Source organism: Lepidochelys kempii, chromosome 15 (assembly GCF_965140285.1).
Source record: "Lepidochelys kempii isolate rLepKem1 chromosome 15, rLepKem1.hap1, whole genome shotgun sequence".
In the NCBI taxonomy this organism is placed as follows: domain Eukaryota; kingdom Metazoa; phylum Chordata; order Testudines; family Cheloniidae; genus Lepidochelys; species Lepidochelys kempii.
Window position 1 is genome coordinate 14143335 of NC_136394.1, and position 22500 is coordinate 14165834.

Here is a 22500-nt window from a genome sequence, read left to right on the forward strand (position 1 = left end):
GAGGGGCAAGGGGGACAGGGGAGTAGCTAGAAAAGCCAGGGACAAGAGGCCACACGGTGGTGTTGTAGCATCTCCCTCCATTCAGTGGGGATCACACATCCCCATCTGTCCAGAACATAGCGCAGATACCAAGCAGAGGACTTAGGACCTGGTTTGTAATGGGATTTAGGTGCATAAAGATGTAGCTTGGCACCTTTAAAAATCTGCCCCTTAGTCCTTTGGCTCAGGATATAGAGGCTCCTGCTTTAGCTCTGGAATTCTTCTGTTCCATTCTGGGGATAACCTAGCTGATGGTCGTTACAGAGTGTTTGGTACCAAGTGATATTTATGTTTGGATCCATGCAGATAGTCTGTAGGCAGCAGCTGCAACTAAGAAATTATTCGGTCAGAAAGACAAAGAAGAGACCAGATTTACTCTGCTACATGCGCAGCTTGTCAAACTGATTCCCCACCACTAAAAATAAACATTTCTCCTTGGTCCAGCTCCCCACACAGGCAGTTAGAGAGAACTTGTCAGTCTGCCAGAATTTGGCATCGTCTGCTTGTGTTAAATGTTATTCGAGGAGTAGGTTAAAGTAAGGACCCCTTATAATACATAATACTAGCAAAAACTGGTTTCAATTTGAATGTAAAATTTGATGAGGAATAACTTTTTTTTTAAATAAAAAATCTTATTAAAAAAAAGGCTAAATTTGAGGCTAAATTTGATGTGTGAACATCTCTGTACTTCTTAAAAGTCAGGAGTTAGATTTTCAGAGAACCTGCAGCCAATGAACAGGGAGCGGATTTGCATGAAGGGGCCATTCTCGGGCTCTGGGGGTTTAAGAGAGAATTGGAGGGTCCCAGCCAGAGACCCGTTTGCCTCAGGAAGCCAAGCTCATCTGGATTCCCCACCATGGCCTGGGCCCTTCTGCTCCTCGCGCTGCTCACTTACTGCTCAGGTGAGGGGATTATTTGCTTCAGTGACAAAAATATGAAGGTTTCAGAGTAACAGCCGTGTTAGTCTGTATTCGCAAAAAGAAAAGGAGTACTTATGGCACCTTAGAGACTAACCAATTTATTTGAGCATGAGCTTTCGTGAGCTACAGCTCACTTCATCGGATGCATGAAGTGAGCTGTAGCTCACGAAAGCTCATGCTCAGATAAATTGGTTAGTCTCTAAGGTGCCACAAGTACTCTTTTTCTTTTTAAAAATATGAAGGACACTTGCAGAGGAGGAGGTTTGTCTGTGAGGATCCAGAGTCCTTGTGCTGAGTGTGTTTGTACTGTTGATTTCAGGGGTCAGTTCGCAGCCCGTGGTGACTCAGGAGCCCTCGATGTCGGTGGCCCCAGGAGGGGCTGTCACTCTGTCCTGCAGCCTGAGCACTGGAGCCGTCACCACCAGCAACTATCCCTCCTGGTACCAGCAGAAACCTGGCTCTGCTCCGAAGCTGCTTATATACAGCACCAATAGCCGACCCTCCGGGATCCCTGCCCGGTTCTCTGGGTCCATATCCGGTAACAATGCTGCCCTGACCATCACTGGTGTCCAGGCAGAGGATGAGGCTGACTATTACTGTATTGTATGGACTGGTAGCACGAATCACAGTGATCCAGCCAAATGGGGAACTGAGACAAAAACCTCCCCTCTCTTCCCCCCATCATCTCCTCCAGCCTGGGCTCTGCACTGGCTGCACAGTTTGGTTTCTACCTGCAGGACATGAGACCCTGATTGCTCCTTCTTAGGAATTTCAGCCTCTTACTGTCAGCAGGGGGTGCTGCTCCACCCACTCCCCATTCACTCTGTCTGCGGGAGATGGCCGCCACTCATGTTCTTTGCTGGGTCTCTGCAAAGGGAGCAGTTTTCCTGTCTTATAGATCCCTGGGTTACAGACCCATCACAGCCTGGTTCCAACTGAGAGCAGACGGCCACATACTCCTTGGGTAAAGAGACACATCTCCCCTAACAGAGTTTTCCTGTGTTACCCCACCAACTGGACAACACCCTGAATGACCTGCAAGTTAGGGGAAACATAAGAAAGACCGATCAGATCCCTTAGTCAATTGCAGTTGAAAGTGCTGGATGAAGTGTCCAGATACAGGGTGTAGTAGATAATAGATGATATCAAAATCCCTCCTCCCTAGAACCTCCTCTCTGGCCCCATCCCAGCTGCTTTGCAGTTTCCCCGGTCCCCTCCAGAAGTTCATTAGTGCCTCCATGGCCCTGCTCCTCCTGGCCCCTGCCATCCAGCAAGCCACTGGCCAGCACAATATTTCTGAGCTCTGGTAACACGATGGCTGGAACCTGACACAAACTCTTTAGACAAGACTGTGACTCTCTGTGCCCCAAAGCAACACCCTGGCACCCCCACATTCACCCTGGTGATATAATTATCATGTGTTTTATATAAAGTATGCCAAGTGAGGCATCGTTCTAAACATCTTAATCTATTGAACATGAATATCCTGTTAAGTTTTATGTGCTATCAATAGGGTTGCCAGGAGACCGGTTTTCGACAGGAACGCCCAGTCGAACAGGGATCGTGATGGCTCTGGTCAGCACCACTGACCAAGCCATTAAATGTCCAGTTGGCAGCGTAGGCAGGCTACCTACCTGGCTCAGTGCAGCTTCTGGGCAGAGGGATGGCCAGAAGGACTCTGTGTGCTGCTCCCGCCCCAAGCACGAGCTCAACAGCTCCCATTGGCCAATGTGAATTGAGGGGGCAGTGCCTGCAGGCATGGGCAGCACACAGAGCCACGTGGTTGCCCCTCTGTCTAGGAGCCGGAGGGAGATGTCGCTGCTTCCCAGGAGCTGCCTGAGGTAAGTGCCATCTGGAGCCCACTCCCCATACCCCCTCCCATGCCCCTGCCCCAGCCCTGAGCCCCCTCCTGCACTCCAAACCCCAGCCCCACCCCTGAGCCCACACCCCCAGCCGGAGCTCTCACCCTCCTCTCACAACACAAGCCCCTGCCCCAGCCCAAAAATGAGCGAGTGAATGACAGTGGGTGAGAGTGAGTGATGGCGGGATGGGGGATGGAGTTAGCTGGGGGCAGGCCCTTGGAGACGGGGCCGGTCAGTGGGTGGGGTAAGGGTGTTTGGTTTTCTGCAAATAGAAAGTTGCCCCCCCAGCTATCATTGTATGTGAAGTTATGAAGTTTTGCTGTGTATGTGCTACTGAAACATGTTGTGAGGCTGAGAACACCCACAGGCAGCCTTTCAGGTACAACACTAAGGAGGTCAAACAATATTGATGGCCTATTGAGGAAATATGCACACTCACAAGGTTTACTCCAGGAACTGGGTGCAAGAGAAACCTCTCAGAGACATCACAACTATACAAGGGGGACTGTTTGACCCAGGTCACAGCAAAAGAAATTTCCAGCAAGTTGGAAGAAGATATAAAAGGGGGAAGTGACATCATGACTGGACTCTCTCTCCCCACAACAAAGCACCTGGAAACACCTTAGGAACAAAGATTGAAATGGGGAAGGGGGGTCCCATGCAGGGAAGAAGGAAACTTGAGGGACTGTTTATATTATCAGTGAGACACTGCTTGATACAAATCCTATCTGGTCGATAAAACTTAGATTGGGATTTTGTTTATTTGCTAGGTAATCTACTTTGGTTGGTTTGCTATTACTTGTAATCACTTAAAATCTATCTATTGTAGTTAATACATCTATTTTATATTTTACTTCTAAAACACTGCGGTTTGAGGGAAGTGTTTGGGAAAAATTTCAGCTTAGTTAAAAATTTGTGCATATTCCTCTTCACATGGAGGGAGGGGCGAACTGGGTAATTGTAATAAATTCATACTGGTCGGGTTTTTGACAGCTCTGGGGTCTTAGGCTGGGGAACTGAGAGTATTTTGGCTGGAGCCGCTCTGTGCTGGTTCATGCAGTGGCTGGCCAGGATATTCATGAATACACCTGTGTGTGATCCCTGCCTGTGGATGCTGGTGTGAGTGCAAGCTTGGAGGGCTTTGCAGCTGATCACACTGTGACAGTGTGAAAGGGTACCTAGATTGGTGAGACAGAGGGCTTAGCTGCACCCCAGTTCTAGGTGGCACCTGGGGGGAAACCCGTCACAAAGGCGGTGGACCTTGTAATCTTAGAACCATTCCTATGGGTCTTGCCTACTGGAGCCCAAAGTTGGGTCTGGAGGTTTTGACCAACTTCTACTGATGAGGCCGTGGCAAGGGTGGAGGCCTACATGGAAGCTGATAAGGCTGAACCACCCGACCAAAGGTTTAGTTCAAGGGGACTGTTCTGAGGGAAGCAAGGTGACAGAGACCCCGATGGTAGAATGGTGAGGGGGACATCTGGGGAGACAAATTCTGAGACAATCTGGTACCTAACAGACCGGAGGAGGTAGCAGCACCTGAATTATCATGGGACAAACCCAGGAATCAGTCAGGAGAACACAATGGTATGTTTCCAGTGTGGCCAAACAGGTCAGCTAAGAAAGGACTGTCCACTCATGGAGTGCGGGTATTTGCATTACTACCACAGCCAGGTCTGTGGCTTGGGATGGTCCCTCAGTAGGGGGCGCACTCCACTGCTAACATGGCTGGCCATGAAATGAGAGGACTGATCAACTCCTGGTGTGGACAGGCGCTAGTTCGTGGGTGCAGACTCCCATCCGTCAGACTAGATTGCCAGTTGCTGGTGCACATTTCGTGTGCACATAGTGAAACAGGAGTGTACCCAGCAATGGAACAAGACATAGAAATATAAGCTGAGATGAACAAGCTGAGGGTCAGCCTAGTAAGAGACCTCCCCTGGCCTGTAATTGTCGGCAGAGATTGGCCTCGTGTCCCAGCCCTGTTACAAGACGGGTACTGTTTGGACGAGCTGACCATAGGACGATCCTCAGTTGGACATGGGCTCTTGGGCCAGGGGCCCAGGGGAAGACTGAGGTGTGTGATCTGGACAGCCCAGGGCAGTGGCTCCAGAGAGTTGAGGAAGAGATGCTAAGTCAACTACAGGCCCTGGAAACACAGTTACAGACTGCAAACCAAGCACTGGGGCAGGTGAAAGCCTCATGATAGACAATGATAGAGGAGGCTGCAAAACCAAAGCGAGTACTGATTTGGCCAAGACCAGACCTGGTACAAAAAGAATTGTTGGCAGCGACTTGAGCGGGAACTAGCTGCACTGTTCAACTCTCCTGCACCCTCAGCAGTGGGTATCTGATTACACATGCCACCTGGCACCAGCCGAAAATTGGAAATACTCCAGAATATCTTCTGTGGTACAAATGCAATGCCGCCAAGCACCAGGGCACTGGGGTCCCCTGTCGCTTCTCTGGTTCTAAAGATGTGGCTAATACAACCATCAACCTAACTGTCACTGATGTCCAAGAGGAAAATGAGGCTGATTATTACTGTGGAACAGGGAGTGGGATGCTGCACAGTGATGCGACCAGATGGGAAACTTAGACAAAACCCTTGTGTTCGATCAGCCTGTATGGCTCATGACTCCAATGTATGTGTGTCTGGGTGCAACGATCTTCCTTGCTGATGTGTTGGGGTTTAACTAGGCACATTCCAATCATCAGTGAGGGGCACTACGAAGGATTATCAGGGTCTGGACATTTAAGGCCAAATCTTGGGCTCTTGACCCAATGGGAATGTTGCCATTTATTGTCCATGGGATGAGGATGAGTCACTTTATGGAACCTCACTGTGCTACCCAGATCGAGATAATAACGCCAAAGAAAACACTCCAGTGTCCCGTTCCCAAGTACATGCTGTGAGAGGAGGGAGTCCGGTCCCTTAATTACCAGCTCACACTTCAGTGCCAACCCAGCGAGATTCAGAGCCCGAACATCTGGGTGTTAGGTCCCAGAGCCCAGGTGTTTCACACAAACTAAGCCAGGGCAGGAAAAGAACAGCCCCTGGCCCTGATAAGAACAGCCCCAGGACCTAAGGCCAAGCCTGCAAACTGATCACGCTGCAAAACACACAGAAGCCACATTGAGAGCAACTGAGTTGTAAAGACCCCACAGCACTTTCACTCCCCAGTCCTGCTGTCCACGTATCTGACAAGTCACCGGGTCTTCCCAAGTCCGGGCTCCTCTGCATGTGAACTAGCAGCACAGAAGGGGAGTTGAAGGGATGTATTAACACAGAGCCTCATTCATAAGACAAACTGAGCTGTCTGTAGCTGGGAACGACAGTGAATCGCTCCTTAAACTCCAGAGATGGAAAGAAAATACAAATGAGATTTGGGAGGTACTTGGATTTTCCCCATCTACTCTTCTGCAGCTCAGTGATGAGGATCAGTTACGACGGGGCATCAGAGGGCGATGTCTCCCGGCATTTGCACTGTGAACTGTCTACACGGGAATTAAGTAACTGATACATATTTATCTTCACCTGTGTGTGCACTGGACTGTGGTGTTCAAACAGCTGCATCCTTTCCAATCCCTTGTGCAGACACATTGGGTGGGGTAGAGGTGAGACAGAGCATTGAAGGAACTCAAATGCATTGAGTTAGGTTGGAGATTTATACATATCTGCTCTGGTAGCTGCTGGAGACTGATTTATAAAGATTTTTTTAACACATACACTGAATGTCAAACTGTGCAACCAAAAGTTGCCCAGGAATGTTCTGCAGAGGTGGCTGCACTGCAGGGGTGGGTGACGTAATCCTTGCCCATGTATATCTCTTATAAAATGTCTCTCTGTGTAGTAATGCTGAGCTCTTCTGTCTTGCTCCAGGGAAGCTAAGAAGTGAACAGATTGTTTCTGGTATTTGATCAGCTGCTACAAAAGGACCGTGCCAAGATCTCACAGTCAGTTCAAGAGAACTTGTACCACTCGCTGAGACAGGCCCATCTGGTGACTCTAATAACACCACCACTGTTGTAAGTGAAATGGCCGTGAAAAGGGAACTCCCCTGTCACCCAGAGCGAACCCAGGGGAGTCTGATGGCTGAGGAGCAGGTCCTGCTGGTCACTCTCTGTGGGTAAATAGCGTGTACTTGTCGCCCCCTGCTGAGGTGGCTGGAGCACTGTGAGACACCAACCTTTTTCCTGGGACAGTAGATGGGAGCCAGGTGGACCACGACACAGAGACAGGCGCCGAGTGTCAGCTACTAGGTCTTGTGGATTCTAGCATCTGGTGGGTCCCTAGAACCGCTCTGAAATCCACCTCCAGTGTCACACTCCTCCCAGCCCCAGTGCGTCACACTTCACAAACCACCTGCCCATCTACCGTGGAACCTCCCTCCCTTCCGCTGGGCCACGCGGCTGCTCAGCGGACTCATCGCCCTGGGCTTTGTTCTCCCAGCTGGCAGACTACAGCACTGAATTCAGAACAAACCCCAACTGTCCCAGGACCTTTCACCCCTAACTGTTAACAAATAAAAGTTCTCTCTCTCTTCCCTAGCCGGTGGAGGCTACAATCACTGTCCCACCGCTGGTGAGGGGCTGGGGAAACAAGGAATCCACACCCGTGGCAACTTATAGAAAAAAGGCCAGGCTGGCTTGATAGAGACCTGATACAAACCTGAGCAAATTAGCAACAGGACTCGTCCCTTTAGAGATTGTCCGTCAGTCATTGTGTTTGGGCCCCATCTTATTGGGGTCTACAAAATATTAGCCCAAAACACAAAAGGGAGAAGGCTGAGAAGAACACAGGACTCAAGGTGCTGAACAGAAAGTAATAACCAGCAGTGACCAATACGAGGTAAGCACACACTCAGATCAGGAGCTGCTTGGAGTTGGCGGGCGGGGGGAGGAGGGACAAAGAACTCTAATGAGAACCCCCCTGGTGTACACTAACTCTACAGCAGCAGCCAGTGAGCAGGCAGAGGATTTGCATGAGAGGGCCATTCTCCAGCACTGGGGGTTTAAGAGAGAATCAGAGGGTCCCCGCCAGAGACCTGTTTGTTGCAGGGAGTCAAGTTCGTTTGGATCCACCATGGCCTGGGCCCCTCTGCTCCTCACGCTGCTCACTTACTGCCCTGGTAAGGGGGAGGGTTTCTGATCTCAGATTTGTTTTAAAGGACTTTTCGCTGAATTCCTCCGTATTCCTGATTCCCAGACTCCTGGCTCAGCAGGAAACGTGCAGGCGTTAACTCCAGGCCATGATGATCTTGCAGCATTTTCTATTTCTTTCCAGGTTCCCTCTCCCAGTTTACTCTGACTCAGCCACCCTCAGTGTCAGTGTCCACTGGCAACACAGTTAAACTCTCCTGCGCCCTTAGCAGTGGATACACATTTAGAAGTGTCACCTGGTACCAACAGAAAGATGGGAACAGCCCAAGATACCTTCTGATGTACAACACTGACTCGGACAAGCACCAGGGCTCTGGGGTCCCCAGTCGCTTCTCTGGTTCCAAAGACGCCTCGAAGACAACTGGCTACTTAACCATCACCAGCTTCCAGGCAGAGGATGAAGCTGACTATTACTGTGGTGCAGGGACCAGTGATGGTGTTGCACAGTGACACAGCCAGATGGGGAACTCAGACAAAATCCTGTTCTTCTCTCCTCCAACGCTGCATGAGCCCATCATGTCAGCGTTAAGATATGATCATTCAGCCAATCTGAAATTACTGAGGTGTCCCCATGCGCTGTCCCACTCCCCTGTGATGGCAGCTGACTAACTTGATCAACCTCTGAAAATTTAAGGCAAAGTCTTTGTCCCACTGCACTGGATGGCAGTGTTATCATTTCCTTCAGTGGGACCAGGATTTGACCCCACCCCCTCTACAGCCTGGCAGCAGCAGTAAGATTCAGTTATAATCCTAAAGGAAACATTCCAAACTCCAGTTCCCAGATTCATGCCCTGAGAGGAGGCAGTATCTGTCTGTTAAATGCCAGCTCATTCTTCAGTGAAACTCAGAGCCCGCACAGCTGGGTGTCAGATCCCAGAGCCCAGACATTTCACACAAAAGCAGAGCCAAGGTAGATAAGAAACTGATCCTTGCCATGATAAGAACAGTCCTGTTAGTTAAGGCTGAGCTTGCAAAATGGCCTGGTTAAACAAAACACAGAAGCCACCATGTAGTAAAGACCCCACCACCAATGTTCCCTCTAATTTTTGCCGTGTGCCCCAAATGGTTCTTCTGTGCAAATTTTTGAAGCAGAGTTCAAATTTGTATACCAGGAGGCAAATGCGCCCAAGTGAGTAAAATGCTTATACGTTTAAAAAGTTTTAATTTGCAACTTGTGATTATAATAGTTTTACACCACGTTATTTTATAAATGTCATTTTTAAATACTTAGGAAAAGGAAATGTAACCATTCTTCATGAAGCAGAAGTTAGTTTTAAGCACTACGCTTTATGATCTTTTTTATAGACAATCATGAGCATATATCAAGCACATATTAATCATGATCATTATCAGTCCATAGGCTTCTGCCCGTTGGTGTCCACTTTCACCTTTCATTCTATACACATGTCTGAAAAGATTTTGATAAACATATAATAAAGACAATTTAATAAGTATGCCATTATGTCAATTTATGTGGGTTTTCAAATAGAGACATCATAAGTAAAAAAAGAAAAACAAGAGTTTGTGTTTTAAATTTAAAATTTTCCTAAAAAAACCCAATAAATGATTATCAGCCAAGAATAAGATATGTAATTACAAATGCATTTTAATTTCCTTATTGGTCAAAATGTCAAAGACTGCTAAACTAACCTGACTGTTTTTTCCTGCGATCTTTTTCATTTGCCCATTCAATGTAAACTCTGTCCAGATCCATCAGTCCTCCATCCAGCTGGTAACTCTGAATACACATCAGCATGTCCAAATGAGCTACTTGTAAACGATTCCGTAGTTTGTTTTTTAGAGTGTTCATTAAGCTAAAGCCACGCTCACATTCTGCATTTGATGCTAGGAATGTTCCTCCAATATCCATCAACTTTGCAAGATCCTGAAACTGTTCATTCTGGTGAGCAAATGTCACCATATCTGGGAAACTTAAAACCAATTGGCTTTTGATTCTTTCAGCTACTGCAAACTTGAAGTCATTGTACTGACTGACTATAACAATCTCTTCAGCAAAAAAGTCTTTGTATTTTGAACATAGGGATTTGACAGATGACGCTTTAAGAAATCCAACGTCCATACATCGTTCCACATTCTTCCTGTTGAAAATTCTCCCGAAGCTCTGGCATCTCGACAATATACACAAACCACTCTGTTGTCCTCATGATATATGAATATTTCATGAAGTTTAACAAGCATTACACTATGTGACTTCGGTGTAACCGTCTCTATAGTCTCATCCAGCCATCCAGATTTAAATGAAGTCGCTGTTCTTTTACGCTTTAGACCTCGAGACAGTGACATTTTGGGATTGATTTTTTACCAGATTGGTTTATTTAAAATTAATACTTTTATTGTATGGCTACTATTTCAATGCGCTTAACAGTGTGACTAGACAAAAGGGCAAACGGGAGATCATTCAGATCAGGATACAGGAAGTCTGTGCCTAGCTCCGATCACGTCCGTGCATCTGCAGCCAAAAAACGTGGGAAAATGGAGGTGTGTGGGTCCCGACCGTCCCGATGTGATCAGCGTTCCACGTTCCAAATGCTGGAGGGGAGAGGTACGATTCATTGCCCTCCTTTCCCTTTGCCCCCCTTGCCAGCTAGTAGAATCTGGCTGCGTTGATAGATGGCGGGCGAACAATGTCAAAAGTTGCCTGTAAATGATATGTCAGCCTGGCTCCGATGTAGTATTTCATTTTTTGTGCGTGCAGTGTTTCGCCGTGTGTGCGGGGTTTAGGATGTGTGTGCACATGCACAGCTGAGAGGGAATAGTGCACAACACTCACCCCAGTCCTGCTATACTTGTATCTGACAAGTCACAGGGGGTCCCAAGTCCTAGCTATTCCTAAATGTAAATATTAGCCCAGAAGGTGAATTGGAAGGACACAGTAACACGCAGCCACACTCACAAATAGCAAACTGGGCTGTAGGTAGCTGGGACCTGTAATGAATCTCTCCTTAAACTCCAGAGACTGGAGAGAATAAAATGGGATTTGAGATACACCTGGATTTTCCCCGTTTACGCTTCTGCAGGTGGGTGATGTGATTCAGTTATGATTGGGCACCAGGGGGCGCTGTCACCCTGCACTTGTATTGTGAATAGTTTCTAGTGGAATAAAGTAACTGTTCAATGCACATTTGTCTTCAAGGGTCTAGTGCACAGACCATGGTGTTTGAACAGCTGCGTCCTTTCAGATCCCTCACTTAGACTGAGTGGTGGGGGAGGAGGAGAGACAGGAGGTCTGAGACACCCAATTGTACTGATTTAGGTTGCAGAATTATGAACTACTTCTAATTGTAATTGCTGGATATTTATTTGCAAAATGTTTTTTATTTACGCGTAATTTAACTGACATTACATTTAATGCTGAACACCTCTGCAAAATGTTGCCCAGGAATGTCCTTCAGAGGTGGCTACATCACTGTGATTATTATGTATCTGTATTTCTGTAGCCCCTGGGAGGACAGGTCATGGCCCAGGTTCCCATTGTGCTGGGCGCTGTACAAACACAGAACACAAAGACGGTCCCGGCTAAGGAGGGAACAATCTCAGTGTGAGACAAGACGAGGTTACAGACCGGCCTGTGGGGAGTAGAAGGCAGCAATGAGACAATCCTGGCAGCAGGATGGGAAGGGTCTCAGCACACCCACGGCCTCACTGCTGGCAATTTGTTTGTAGGCATCATGGCAAAGGAGAGCTGGAGGGAGAGTGGAAGGAGGGGAATGAGTTAGTTCTGGGGGTGTTTCCAGGGGGAGCATCCACGCGTGAGGGGCCGTGTGGGGGAAGCTGGCCCGGCTGCATGGCAGTGATGGTGGCAGTGACCCCTCCCCATGGGCATGTGATAGAAAATATCTGTGTGCCCAGCGATGCAAAGCTCGTCCATTGTTCTCCACACGTCAGACATGCTGCGCTAACGTGACGCTAACGACTCCTCCCAGCAGCCAGTAACGGCCGTTCACAGAGTAAAGGCCAAATTCAGAGCTGAGCACCCCCAGCTGTACCCACATGGAACTGACATCCCCTTCCACCCGCCCGCTGGGTTTGTCCCAGTGAGTCTGAGTCGGCGGGAATGATCCAAGTTTGTTTCTCTCTCACTGTGAGGAGCAAGGGGGACAGGGGAGTAGCTAGAAAAGCCAGGGACAAGAGGCCACAGGGAGGTGTTGTAGCATCACCCCCCATTCAGTGGGGATCACGCATCCCCATCTGTCCAAAACATAGCGCAGATACCAAGAACAGGATTTAGGACCTGATTTGTAAAGGGATTCAGGTGTCTAAAGATGTAAGTAGGCACCTTTAAAAATCTGCCCCTTAGTCCTTTGGCTCAAGATATAGGAGGCTCCTGCTTTAGCTCCACAGTGCCCCTGTTCAATCCCTGGGGATAATCTATCTGACAGTCATTACAAAGTCTTTGGCACCATGTGATATTTACGTTTGCATCCATGCAGATAGTTGCAACTGCTGCCTACGGACGAAGAAATTATTTGGTCAGAGAGACAAAGAAGTGACCAGATTTACTCTGCTACATGCGCAGCTTGTCAAACTGTGATTCCCCAAAACTAAAAACAAACATTTCTCCCAGATCTAGCTCCCTCCACAGACAGTTAGAGAGAACTTGTCAGTCTGTGTGATAGCACCATCTGGTCGTGTTAATTTTATTTAAGGAGTATGTTAAAGTAAGGACCCCTTTATTCAGTGATACTAGCAAAACCTATTTCAATTTGAACATGAAATAATAATTGAAAATGTACAAATTTATAGGGAGGTACTTTTTTTTTACAAAAAAGTCTTATTTAAAATGAAGCCAAAACTGGAAGTTAAATTTGAAATGTGAGCGTCTTTGTATTCGTTAAAACTCAGGATTAAGATTTTTAAAAAAAACAGCAGCCAATAAACAGGGAGGAGATTTGCATGAAGGGGCCGCTCTACAGCGCTGGGGGTTTAAGAGAGATTTCAGAGGGTCCCATAAGAGACCCGTTTGCCTCAGGAAGCCGAGCTCATCTGGATCCACCATGGCCTGGGCCCCTCTGCTCCTCGCGCTGCTCACGTACTGCTCAGGTGAGGGGATTGTTTCATTTAGTGACCAAAATATGAAGGGCACTTGCCGGGGAGGAGGTTTGTCTGTGAGGATCCGGAGTCCTTGTGCTGAGTGTGTTTGTACTGTTGATTTCAGGGGTCAGTTCGCAGCCCGTGGTGACTCAGGAGCCCTCGATGTCGGTGGCCCCAGGAGGGGCTGTCACTCTGTCCTGCAGCCTGAGCACTGGAGCCGTCACCACCAGCAACTATCCAGGCTGGTTCCAGCAGAAACCTGGCTCTGCTCCTCTGCAGCTGATATACAGCACCAATAGCAGACCCTCCGGGATCCCTGCCCGGTTCTCGGGGTCCATCTCCGGGAACAACGCTGCCCTGACCATCACCAGTGTCCAGGCAGAGGACGAGGCTGACTATTACTGTGCTGTGTGGGCTAGTAGTGGGAATCACCGTGATCCAGCCAAACGGGGAACTGTGACAAAAACCTCCCCTGTCTTCATCCCCTCCAGCCTGGGCCCTGCACTGACTGCGCAGTTTGCTTCCTCTCTTCAATGCATGAGACCCTGAGGGCTCCTTCTTTGGAATTTCAGCCACTTGCTGTCAGCAGGGAGCGCTGCTCCACCCACTCTCTCTTGGGGAGATGGCAGCCGCTCTTATGCTTTCAACTCAGTCTCTTTACAAGGAGCAGCTTTTCCAGCCTTCTGGATCCCCGGGTTACAGACCCACCACTGCCTGGTTCCCACGGGGAGCAGACGGCCACAAGCTCCTTGGGTAAAGAGACACGTCTCCCCGAACATAGTTCCCCCGTGTTATCCCACGAGCTGGACAACACCCTGAATGGCCTGGAAGTTAGAGGAAATGTAGGAAAGACCTCTCAGATCCCTTCGTCCATTCCAGTTGCCGGGGCTGGATGAAGTGTCCAGACACAGGGTGTATCAGATAATAGATGATATCAAAATCCCTCCTCCCTAGAACCTCCTCCCTGGCCCTATCCCAGCTGCTTGGCAGCTTCCCTGGTCCCCTCCAGAAGTTCATTAGTGCCTCCATGGCCCTGCTCCTCCCGGCCCCTGCAGTCCAGCAAGCCACAGGCCCGTGGCCATGTCTAGTTCCCCGTGGGCCAGTCTCGGTGCTCAGGTACCGCAGGGATGGGTGCGGCATAAGAACCTCAATAGAAATGTTCATCTGCTGGCTGCGGAGTCAGTGTCCTGCTGCGGGAAAGGCCGGGGCTGTCCTAGCCAAAGCAGGAGTGTTGGTGGCTGTGTCCCAAAGTTCCCCCTCCTCCCTGACCCCTATCCTCTAGAGCCTGGCCTGACACTACTGCCCTCCCCCACAGCCCTGCCCCCTGCTCTGAGCAGGCTTACGTATCATGGGGGTAATACACTGTCTACACTCAGGCTCTGTGACGTTATTGACATAATCTGTAACTGTATAGATCACTGTTGCAACCACGCTTATATATTTGCAGCAAATATTGTATAAAGGTTGTCCTGTAAGGGGTCTAGGGAGAGGTTATGGTTTGCTGGTTAGGATTATGCTGTCTATATGTGTGTATCATTTTTGTAGTTAAAGTTATGAATATTGGATCTATACTGTCTGTATTTCAAACTTATGCTGTGCTTCTGGGTGACACCCCAGACAAGTTGGTGTCAGCTCTACCTAGCCTGCTTGATGGCCCATTAAGGACCATCAGATCTACAACTGACCCATTGAGAGAAGGCAGATATGCCTTGTGACTCAGCAAAGCATGTAGGGACTTGCCCATGTGACTCCAAAGTCCATTTTGCTGTAATTTTCCCCAGTAAGAACAAAGCGGGGTTCTTACACCAAGAAAAGACTATAAAAGGCTGATGCCTCACATCCGTCCTGTCTTCAATCCTGCTTCATTCCTCTGGAGGGACTTTGCTACACTGAAGCTTTGAACAAAGGACTGAGTGACCCACCCCAGCTGGGGCTGTTCTCCAGAGACTTGATTTGAACCTGCAGTTTGTGCCATCACTGGAACAAGCCTGAAGCAAGAACTTGGCCATTACTGTATGTCATTGGTTCCATTTAACCAACTCTTGCTCTCATCTATCTCTTTTTCCTTTTGTGAATAAACCTTTAGATTTTAGAGTCGAAAGGATTGGCAACAGCGTGATTGGTGGGTAAGATCTGATTTGTACATTGACCTGGGTCTGGGGCTTGGTCCTTTGGGATCGAGAGAACCCTTTTTTCTTTTACCGGGGTATTGGTTTTCATAACCATGTGTCCCCATAACAAGGGGCACTGGTGGTGATACTGGGAAACTGGCGTGTCTAAGGGAATTGCTTGTATGATTGTGGTTAGCCAGGAGGGCAAAACCGAAGTCTTCTCTGTTTGGCTGCTTTGGTTTGCCTTGGTGTGCAAAGGAACCCCAGCCTTGGGCTGCAACTGCCCTGCTTTAAGCAATTTGTCCTGAATTGGCACTCTCAGTTGGGTCCCAGCAGAACCAGCATCGTTACAGGCTCCCATTACTGCTTGTACCCAGGGGGTGTAACAGCAGGAGATTTCCCGAGGAACAATAGTGTAGACACGGGGGACTAGTTCTCCCCCCATTTCTCTCTGCTACCTCAGCGATGTCTCCTCCCCTCTCCCCCTCTCTGGGGGACTCCACAGGGCTCTGGCCTCATCCCTGCCTCTTCCCCCCCACCTCATTCCCTGGGTTTGTGACCCCCTCCCGCATTGCCTCACATATCATTTCTGTACTCAGGACTCACAAATCTCCCTCTCCACGTGTGACTGGCTCCCCTCCAGCCAGCACCATGCATGTGGCTGTCTCTAAATCTTGACTCCGGTGGCTCATTGCCAGCTCCAGCTACGCACAGCCAAGCCCAAACTTCTCATTGTAACTCTTCAGTCCCCTCAATTTCGTGCCTTCTCCAATGCCAGCGATCACGTGGGGGTCATCTTAGACTCCTGCCCCCCATCACCACCACCTCCTGCTCCTCCACTCATTCAACCTCATCACATCTCGCCACCTCTTCCTCTGCAGCATTGAGACAATCAGACTCTTTCTGCTTGTCCTGGAGCAACCTGCAGGGAAGCTGGAGGGGGGAGCTCAGGCTGCAGGAGGAAGAGTTTGGAGGAGGCACCGGGAGACCAGTCTGTGTGCACATGATTGGAATGTCAGCAGCAGCTGCAGCATCTCTGTAACCAGTTCTGTGAGTGAAGAGCCAGTTTCATTTTGGAAACATGGAGTCCCCTCCTGTTCTTACCTGACACACGGTACATGGAACCTGGCCCTGATCCGCTGTCGCCCTGATTCCTGTGACATCCTCTGCTTTGGCCACCCTGACTCCAACGTGACTCACCTTGAGTCGATGCAAAGTGCAGATACTGAACTCGTCTCCCCTTCCTGAGACTCCAACCCCATCACTCCTCTCTTCTAACGCCATCACCAGCCCCTCTGACCCAGTGGCTCCCACGGGGGCTTTGTGTCTGGGCTGACCTGCTCCTGCACAGTTCTGCTGCAGCCGACACGTCCAGACCTGTCTCCCATCCCCACTTTGGTTTTGCCAGTGAAACTAGCCCCAGCTCCGACACCTGTGTCTGAGCTGACTCCCCGCTGCCCTCAGTCCTCCCCTGCTTCTGGACAGAGGGTGATTTATACAGAGGGTCTCCCTGTGCCTCTGCCCCTCGCATAGCGGGAGGGAGGTGCCAGCAGCAGCCAAGGAGCAGACTTGCATGTAGGGGCCGATCTCCACCTCTGGGGGTTTAAGCGGAGGTGAAAGTAAGCCGGTATGTCCCGGTGCAGCGTACCGGCAAGAGCCGGTGCACCAAACCGGGGTGGATCAGCTTCCGCAGGCACAATTTAAAGGGCCTGTGGCTCCCAGCAGTGGCTGGAGCCCCCGGCCCTTTAAATTGCTGCCAGAGTCCCCGGCCCTTTAAATTGCGGGGTTGGGGCGGTGATTTAAAGGGCCTGGGGCGGTAGCGGTGGCCGAGCCCTGGGCCCTTCCCTAGGGCTCCGGCAGGCTCCGGGGACGATTTAAAGGGCACGGGGCGGTAGTGGCGGCCGGAGCCCCGTCACCGGAGCCCTGCTGCCGGAGCCCTGGGGAAGCAACGGCGGGCCTCCGGGGACGATTTAAAGGGGCCAGGACTCTTTAAACCGCTGCCAGAGCCCCCAGCTGCGGCTGTTACCCCGGGGAGGGGGAAGGAGGAACTTGCCGGTACAGGGTGGGCCGGGGCTGGCTCTGACCTCCCCCAGCCCCGCCCCTTCTGCCCGAGGCTCTGCCCCTTCCGGAGGCCAGAGCCGGCCCCAGCCCAGCCCCGTACCGGTACGTCCCTAGACTTACTTTCACCCCTGGGTTTAAGAGAGAATCGGAGGGTTCCAGCCAGAGACCCATTTGCCTCAGGAAGCCAAACTCATCTGGCTCGACCATGGCCTGGGCCCCTCTGCTCCTCCCGCTGCTCACTTACTGCTCGGGTGAGGAAAGGGTTTCTGTTCCCTGCTTTAATTTAAATTTCATCTGTCTCTGACTTTCTCCATATTCCTGAAGAAATATGTTAAAAAAGAATTTTCTGTTTGTTCCCAGGATCGCTCTCCCACTTTACACTAACGCAGCCGCCCTCGATGTCCGTGTCCCTAGGAAACACAGTTCAACTCTCCTGCACCATCCGCAGTGGGTACCCGATGACACATGCCACCTGGCACCAGCAGAAAATTGGAAATGCTCCAAAATATCTTCTGTGGTACAAATCCAATGCTGCCAAGCACCAGGGTTCTGGGGTCCCCCGTCGCTTCTCTGGTTCCAAAGATGCGGCTAATACAACCATCAAACCCTCCCCGATGTCCAAGCAGATGATGAGGCCGATTATTACTATGGCACATAGAGTGGGGCTGCTGATGCTGCACAGTGATGCAGCCAGGTGGAGAACTTCGACCAAACCCTTGTGTTCCAGCAGCCTGTCCCGTGCATGGCTCCAGTCTGTGTGCGTCTGGGTGTGACGCTCCTCCGCGCAGATGTGCTGGACTTTAACTAGGCACGTTCCAGTCATCAGTGAGGGGCATGATGAAGTATGATCAGGGTCTGCACATTTAAGGCCAAATCTTGGGTCCCTTGACCCAATGGGCATTTTACCATTCATTGTCCATAGGACGAGGATTATGGAATCTCAGTGTGGTACCTAGATTCAATTATAATCCCAAAGAAAACACTCATCGTCCCATTCCTAAGTAGATGCCCTGAGAGGAGGGAGTCCGGTCCCTTCAATGCCAGCTCACTCTTCAGTGCCAACCCAGCGAGATTCAGAGCCCGAACAGCTGGGTGTTAGGTCCCAGAGCTCAGGTGTTTCACACAAACAAAGCCAGGGCAGGAAAAGAACAGCCCCTGGGCCTGATAAAAACAGCCCCACGAGGAAAGGCCAAGCCTGCAAAGTGATCAAGCTACACAACATGCACAAACCACATGGAGATCAACATGGTGGGAGTAAAGACACTCCCACCCTACCCCCCACCCACACACTTTCTCTCCTCAGTCCTGCTGTCTGTGTATGTGACAAGTCACCAGGTCTTCCCAAGTCTGGGCTCTCCCTACATGTGAACTAGCAGCACAGGAGGGGAGTTGAAGGGACGTATTAACACAGAGCCTCATTCATAAGAAAAACTGAGCTGTCTGTAGCTGGGAACGACAGTGAATCGCTCCTTAAACTCCAGAGATGGAAAGAAAATATGAATGAGATTTGGGTGGTACTTGGATTTTCCCCTCTACTCTTCTGCAGCTCAGTGATGGGGATCAGTTACGACTGGGGCACCAGAGGGCGACGTCTCTCGGCATTTGCACTGTGAACTGTCTACACTGGAATTAAGTAACTGATACATGTTTATTTTCACCTGTGGGTGCACCGGACTCTGGTGTTCAAACAGCTGCTTCCTTTCCAATCCCTGGTGCAGACAGATTGGGCGGGGTCGGGGTGAGATAGAACATTGAAAGAACCCAGATGCACTGAGTTAGGTTGTAGACTTATAAATAACCAGTCTGGTGTAGCTGTTGGACACTGAATTATAAAGATTTTTTAACACGTACATTTAATGTCCAACTGTGCAACCAAAAGTTACCCAGGAATGTTCTGCAGAGGTGGCTGCACTTCAGGGGTGGGTGACGTAATCCTTGCCCATGTATATCTCTTATAAAACGTCTCTCTGTGTAGCAATGCTGAGCTCTTCTGTCTTGCTCTAGGGAGACTAAGAAGTGAACAGATTGTTTCTGGTATATGATCAGCTGCTACAAAAGGACCGTGCCAAGATCTCACAGTCAGTTCAAGAGAACTTGTACCACTCGCTGAGACAGGCCCATCTGGTCACTCTAATAACACCACCACTGTTGTAAGTGAAATGGCCGTGAAAAGGGAACTCCCCTGTCACCCAGAGCGAACCCAGGGGAGTCTGACGGCTGAGGAGCAGGCTCTGCTGGTCACTCTCTGTCGGTAAATAGTGTGTACTTGTCGTCCCCTGCTGGGGTGGCTGGAGCACTGTGAGACACCAACTTTTTTCCTGGGACAGTAGATGGGAGCCAGGTGGACCAAGACTCAGAGACTGGCGCCGAGCGTCAGCTACTGGGTCTTGTGGATTCTAGCACCTGGTAGGTCCCAAGAACTGCCCTGAAATCCGTCTCCAGCGTCACACTCCTCCCAGCCCCCATGCGTCACACTTCACAAACCACCCGCCCGTCCGCCATGGAACCTCCCTCCCTTCCGCTGGGCCCCGCGGCTGCACAGGGGACTCATCTCCCTGGGCTTTGTTCTCCCAGCCGGCAGCCTGCAGCACTGAATTCAGAACAAACCCCAGCCGTCCCGGGACCTTCCACCCCTAACTGTTAACAAATTAAGGTTCTCTCTCTTCCCTAGCGGGGGAGGCTACAATCAATGTCCCACCACAGGTGAGGGGCTGGGGAAACAAGGAATCCACACCCGCGGCAGCTTAAAAATGTCAGGCGGGCTTGATATAGACCTGATACAAACCTGAGCAAATCAGCAACTGGATTCGTCCCTTTCGAGATTGTCCCTGTCAGTTATTGTGTTTGGGGTCTCTCAGCCTACATCATATTAGGTAGAGTCCAGGAGGTGAGTTGGAGGGACACAATAACACGCAGCCCCAGTCACAAATGGCAAACTGGGCTGTGTGTAGCTGGGACCTGGAATGAATCTCTCCTTAAACCCCAGAGATTGAAGAGAAATCAATGGGATGTGAGAAGCAGCTGGATTTCCCCAGTCGATGTCGTGCAGGTGTAACTCTGGGCACCAGAGCCTGGAGAGAACAAAATGTGATTTGAGATGCACCTGGATTTTCCCCAACTACTGTTCTGCAGAGGGGTGACATGATTCAGTTCTGACTGGGCACCGGGAGGCACTGTCTCCTTGCACTTGTGTATTGAACAGTTACTTTATTCTGGTATAAACAGTTCATGATACCTTTGTTCCTTAAGAGTCTGGTGCACAGACTGTGGCATTTGAACAGCTGCATCCTTTCAGATCCCTCATTCAGACCGCGTGATGGGGGAGGAGGAGAGACAGGATGGGGGAGGAGGAGAGACAGGAGGTCCGAGGCACCCAAATGTACTGATTTACTTTGTAGATTCATGAACCATTTCTCAACGGAATTGCTGGGTATTTCTTTGCAAAATGCTTTTATAATGATATTTAATTAAATGGACATTCCATTTAATACTGAACATCTCTGCAAAATGTTGCCCAGGTATGTCCTTCAGAGGTGGCTGCATCACTGTGATTGTTACTTGTCTGTATTACTGTAGCCCCTGGGAGGACAAGTCATGGCCCAGGTCTCCGTTGTGCTGGGCACTGTACAAACACAGAACACAAAGACAGTCCCTTCTATGGAGCGAACAACCTCAGTATGAGACAAGGGACAACAGGAGGCGACAGACCGGGCTGTGGGTGGCAGAAGGCAGCAATGAGACAATCCTGGCAGCGAGATGGGAAGGGACCCAGCACACCCACGGCCTCACTGCTGGCAATTTGTTTGTAGGCAACATGCCAAAGAAGAGCTGGAAGGAGGGTGGAAGGAGGGGAATGAGTTAGTTCTGGGGGTGTTTCCAGGGGGCGCGTCCACACATCAGGGGCAGCGTGGGGGAAGCCGGCCCGGCTGCACAGCAGTGGTGGTGGCAGTGACCCCTCCCCATGGGCATGTGAGAGAAAATATCTGTGTGCCCAGCGATGCAAAACTTGTCCATTGTTCTCCACATGTCAGATGTGCTGCGCTAACGTTAAGCTAACGACTCCTCCCAGCAGCCCCATAATGGCCATTCACAGTGTAAAGGAAAATTCAGAGCTGAGAACCCCAGCTGTACCCACATGGAACTGACATCCCCTTCCACCTGCCCGCTGGATTTGTCCCAGTGAGGCTGGTTCTGCGGGAATGATCCAAGTTTGTTTCTCTCTCACTGTGAGGAACAAGGAGGACAGGGGAGTAGCCGGATAACCCACGGACAAGAGGCCACACGGAGGTGTTGTAGCATCATCCTCCATTCAGTGGGGATCACGCTTCCCCGTCTGTCCAGAATACTGCATAGATACCAAGCAGAGGACTTAGGGCCTGATTTGTAAAGGGATTTAGAGTCCTAAAAATGTAAGTGCGCACCTTTAAAAAACTGTCCCTCAGTCCTGCTTTAGCTCCACGGTGCTCCTGTTCAATCCCTGGGGATAACCCATATAACAGTCACTACAGAGTCTTTGGCACCATGTGATATTTACGTTTGCATCCATGCAGATAGTTGCAACTGCTGCCTACGGACGAAGAAATTAATTGGTCAGAGAGACAAAGAAGTGACCAGATTTACTCTGCTACATGCGCAACTCGTCAAACTGTGATTCCCCAAAACTAAAAACAAACATTTCTCCCAGATCTAGCTCCCTGCACAGGCAGTTAGAGAGAACTTGTCAGTCTGTGTGATAGCACCATCTGGTTAAATATTATTTAAGGAGTATGTTAAAGAAAGGACCCCTTATAATCAATGATACTAGCAAAATCTGTTTCAATTTGATCCTGTAATAATAGTTGAAAATATACATATTTATAGGGAGGTACTTTTTTTTCCCTAAAAATCTTATTTAAAATGAAGCCAAAACTGGAAGTTAAATTTGAAATGGGAGCGTCTTTGTATATGTTAAAACTCAGGATTAAGATTTTTAAAAAACCAGCAGCCAATAAACAGGGAGGAGATTTGCATGAAGGGGCCACTCTACAGCACTGGGGGTTTAAGAGAGATTTCAGAGGGTCCCATAAGAGACCCGTTTGCCTCAGGAAGCCGAGCTCATCTGGATCCACCATGGCCTGGGCCCCTCTGCTCCTCGCACTGCTCACTTACTGCTCAGGTGAGGGGATTGTTTCATTTCATGATCAAAATATGAAGGGCACTTGCAGGGGAGGAGGTTTGTCTGTGAGGATCCAGAGTCCTTGTGCTGAGTGTGTTTGTACTGTTGATTTCAGGGGTCAGTTCGCAGCCCGTAGT

General features: G+C 49.8%; 1 long non-coding RNA gene and 1 gene segment (V, D, J or C); both read left to right on the forward strand.

Moving 5' to 3' along the window:
• The first annotated feature begins 2330 nt into the window (after positions 1-2330).
• LOC140898628 (uncharacterized) lies at positions 2331-8196 on the forward strand. Its single transcript, XR_013634724.1, has 3 exons — positions 2331-2800; positions 6705-7673; positions 8109-8196. It is a non-coding gene; the product is annotated as an uncharacterized LOC140898628 (long non-coding RNA).
• Positions 8197-12799: 4603 nt separating this feature from the next.
• Positions 12800-15110, forward strand: LOC140898627 (immunoglobulin lambda variable 8-61-like). The segment is given in 2 exon segments: positions 12800-13045; positions 13161-15110. Coding segments are annotated over 2 exon segments (471 nt in total).
• Positions 15111-22500: the final 7390 nt, after the last annotated feature.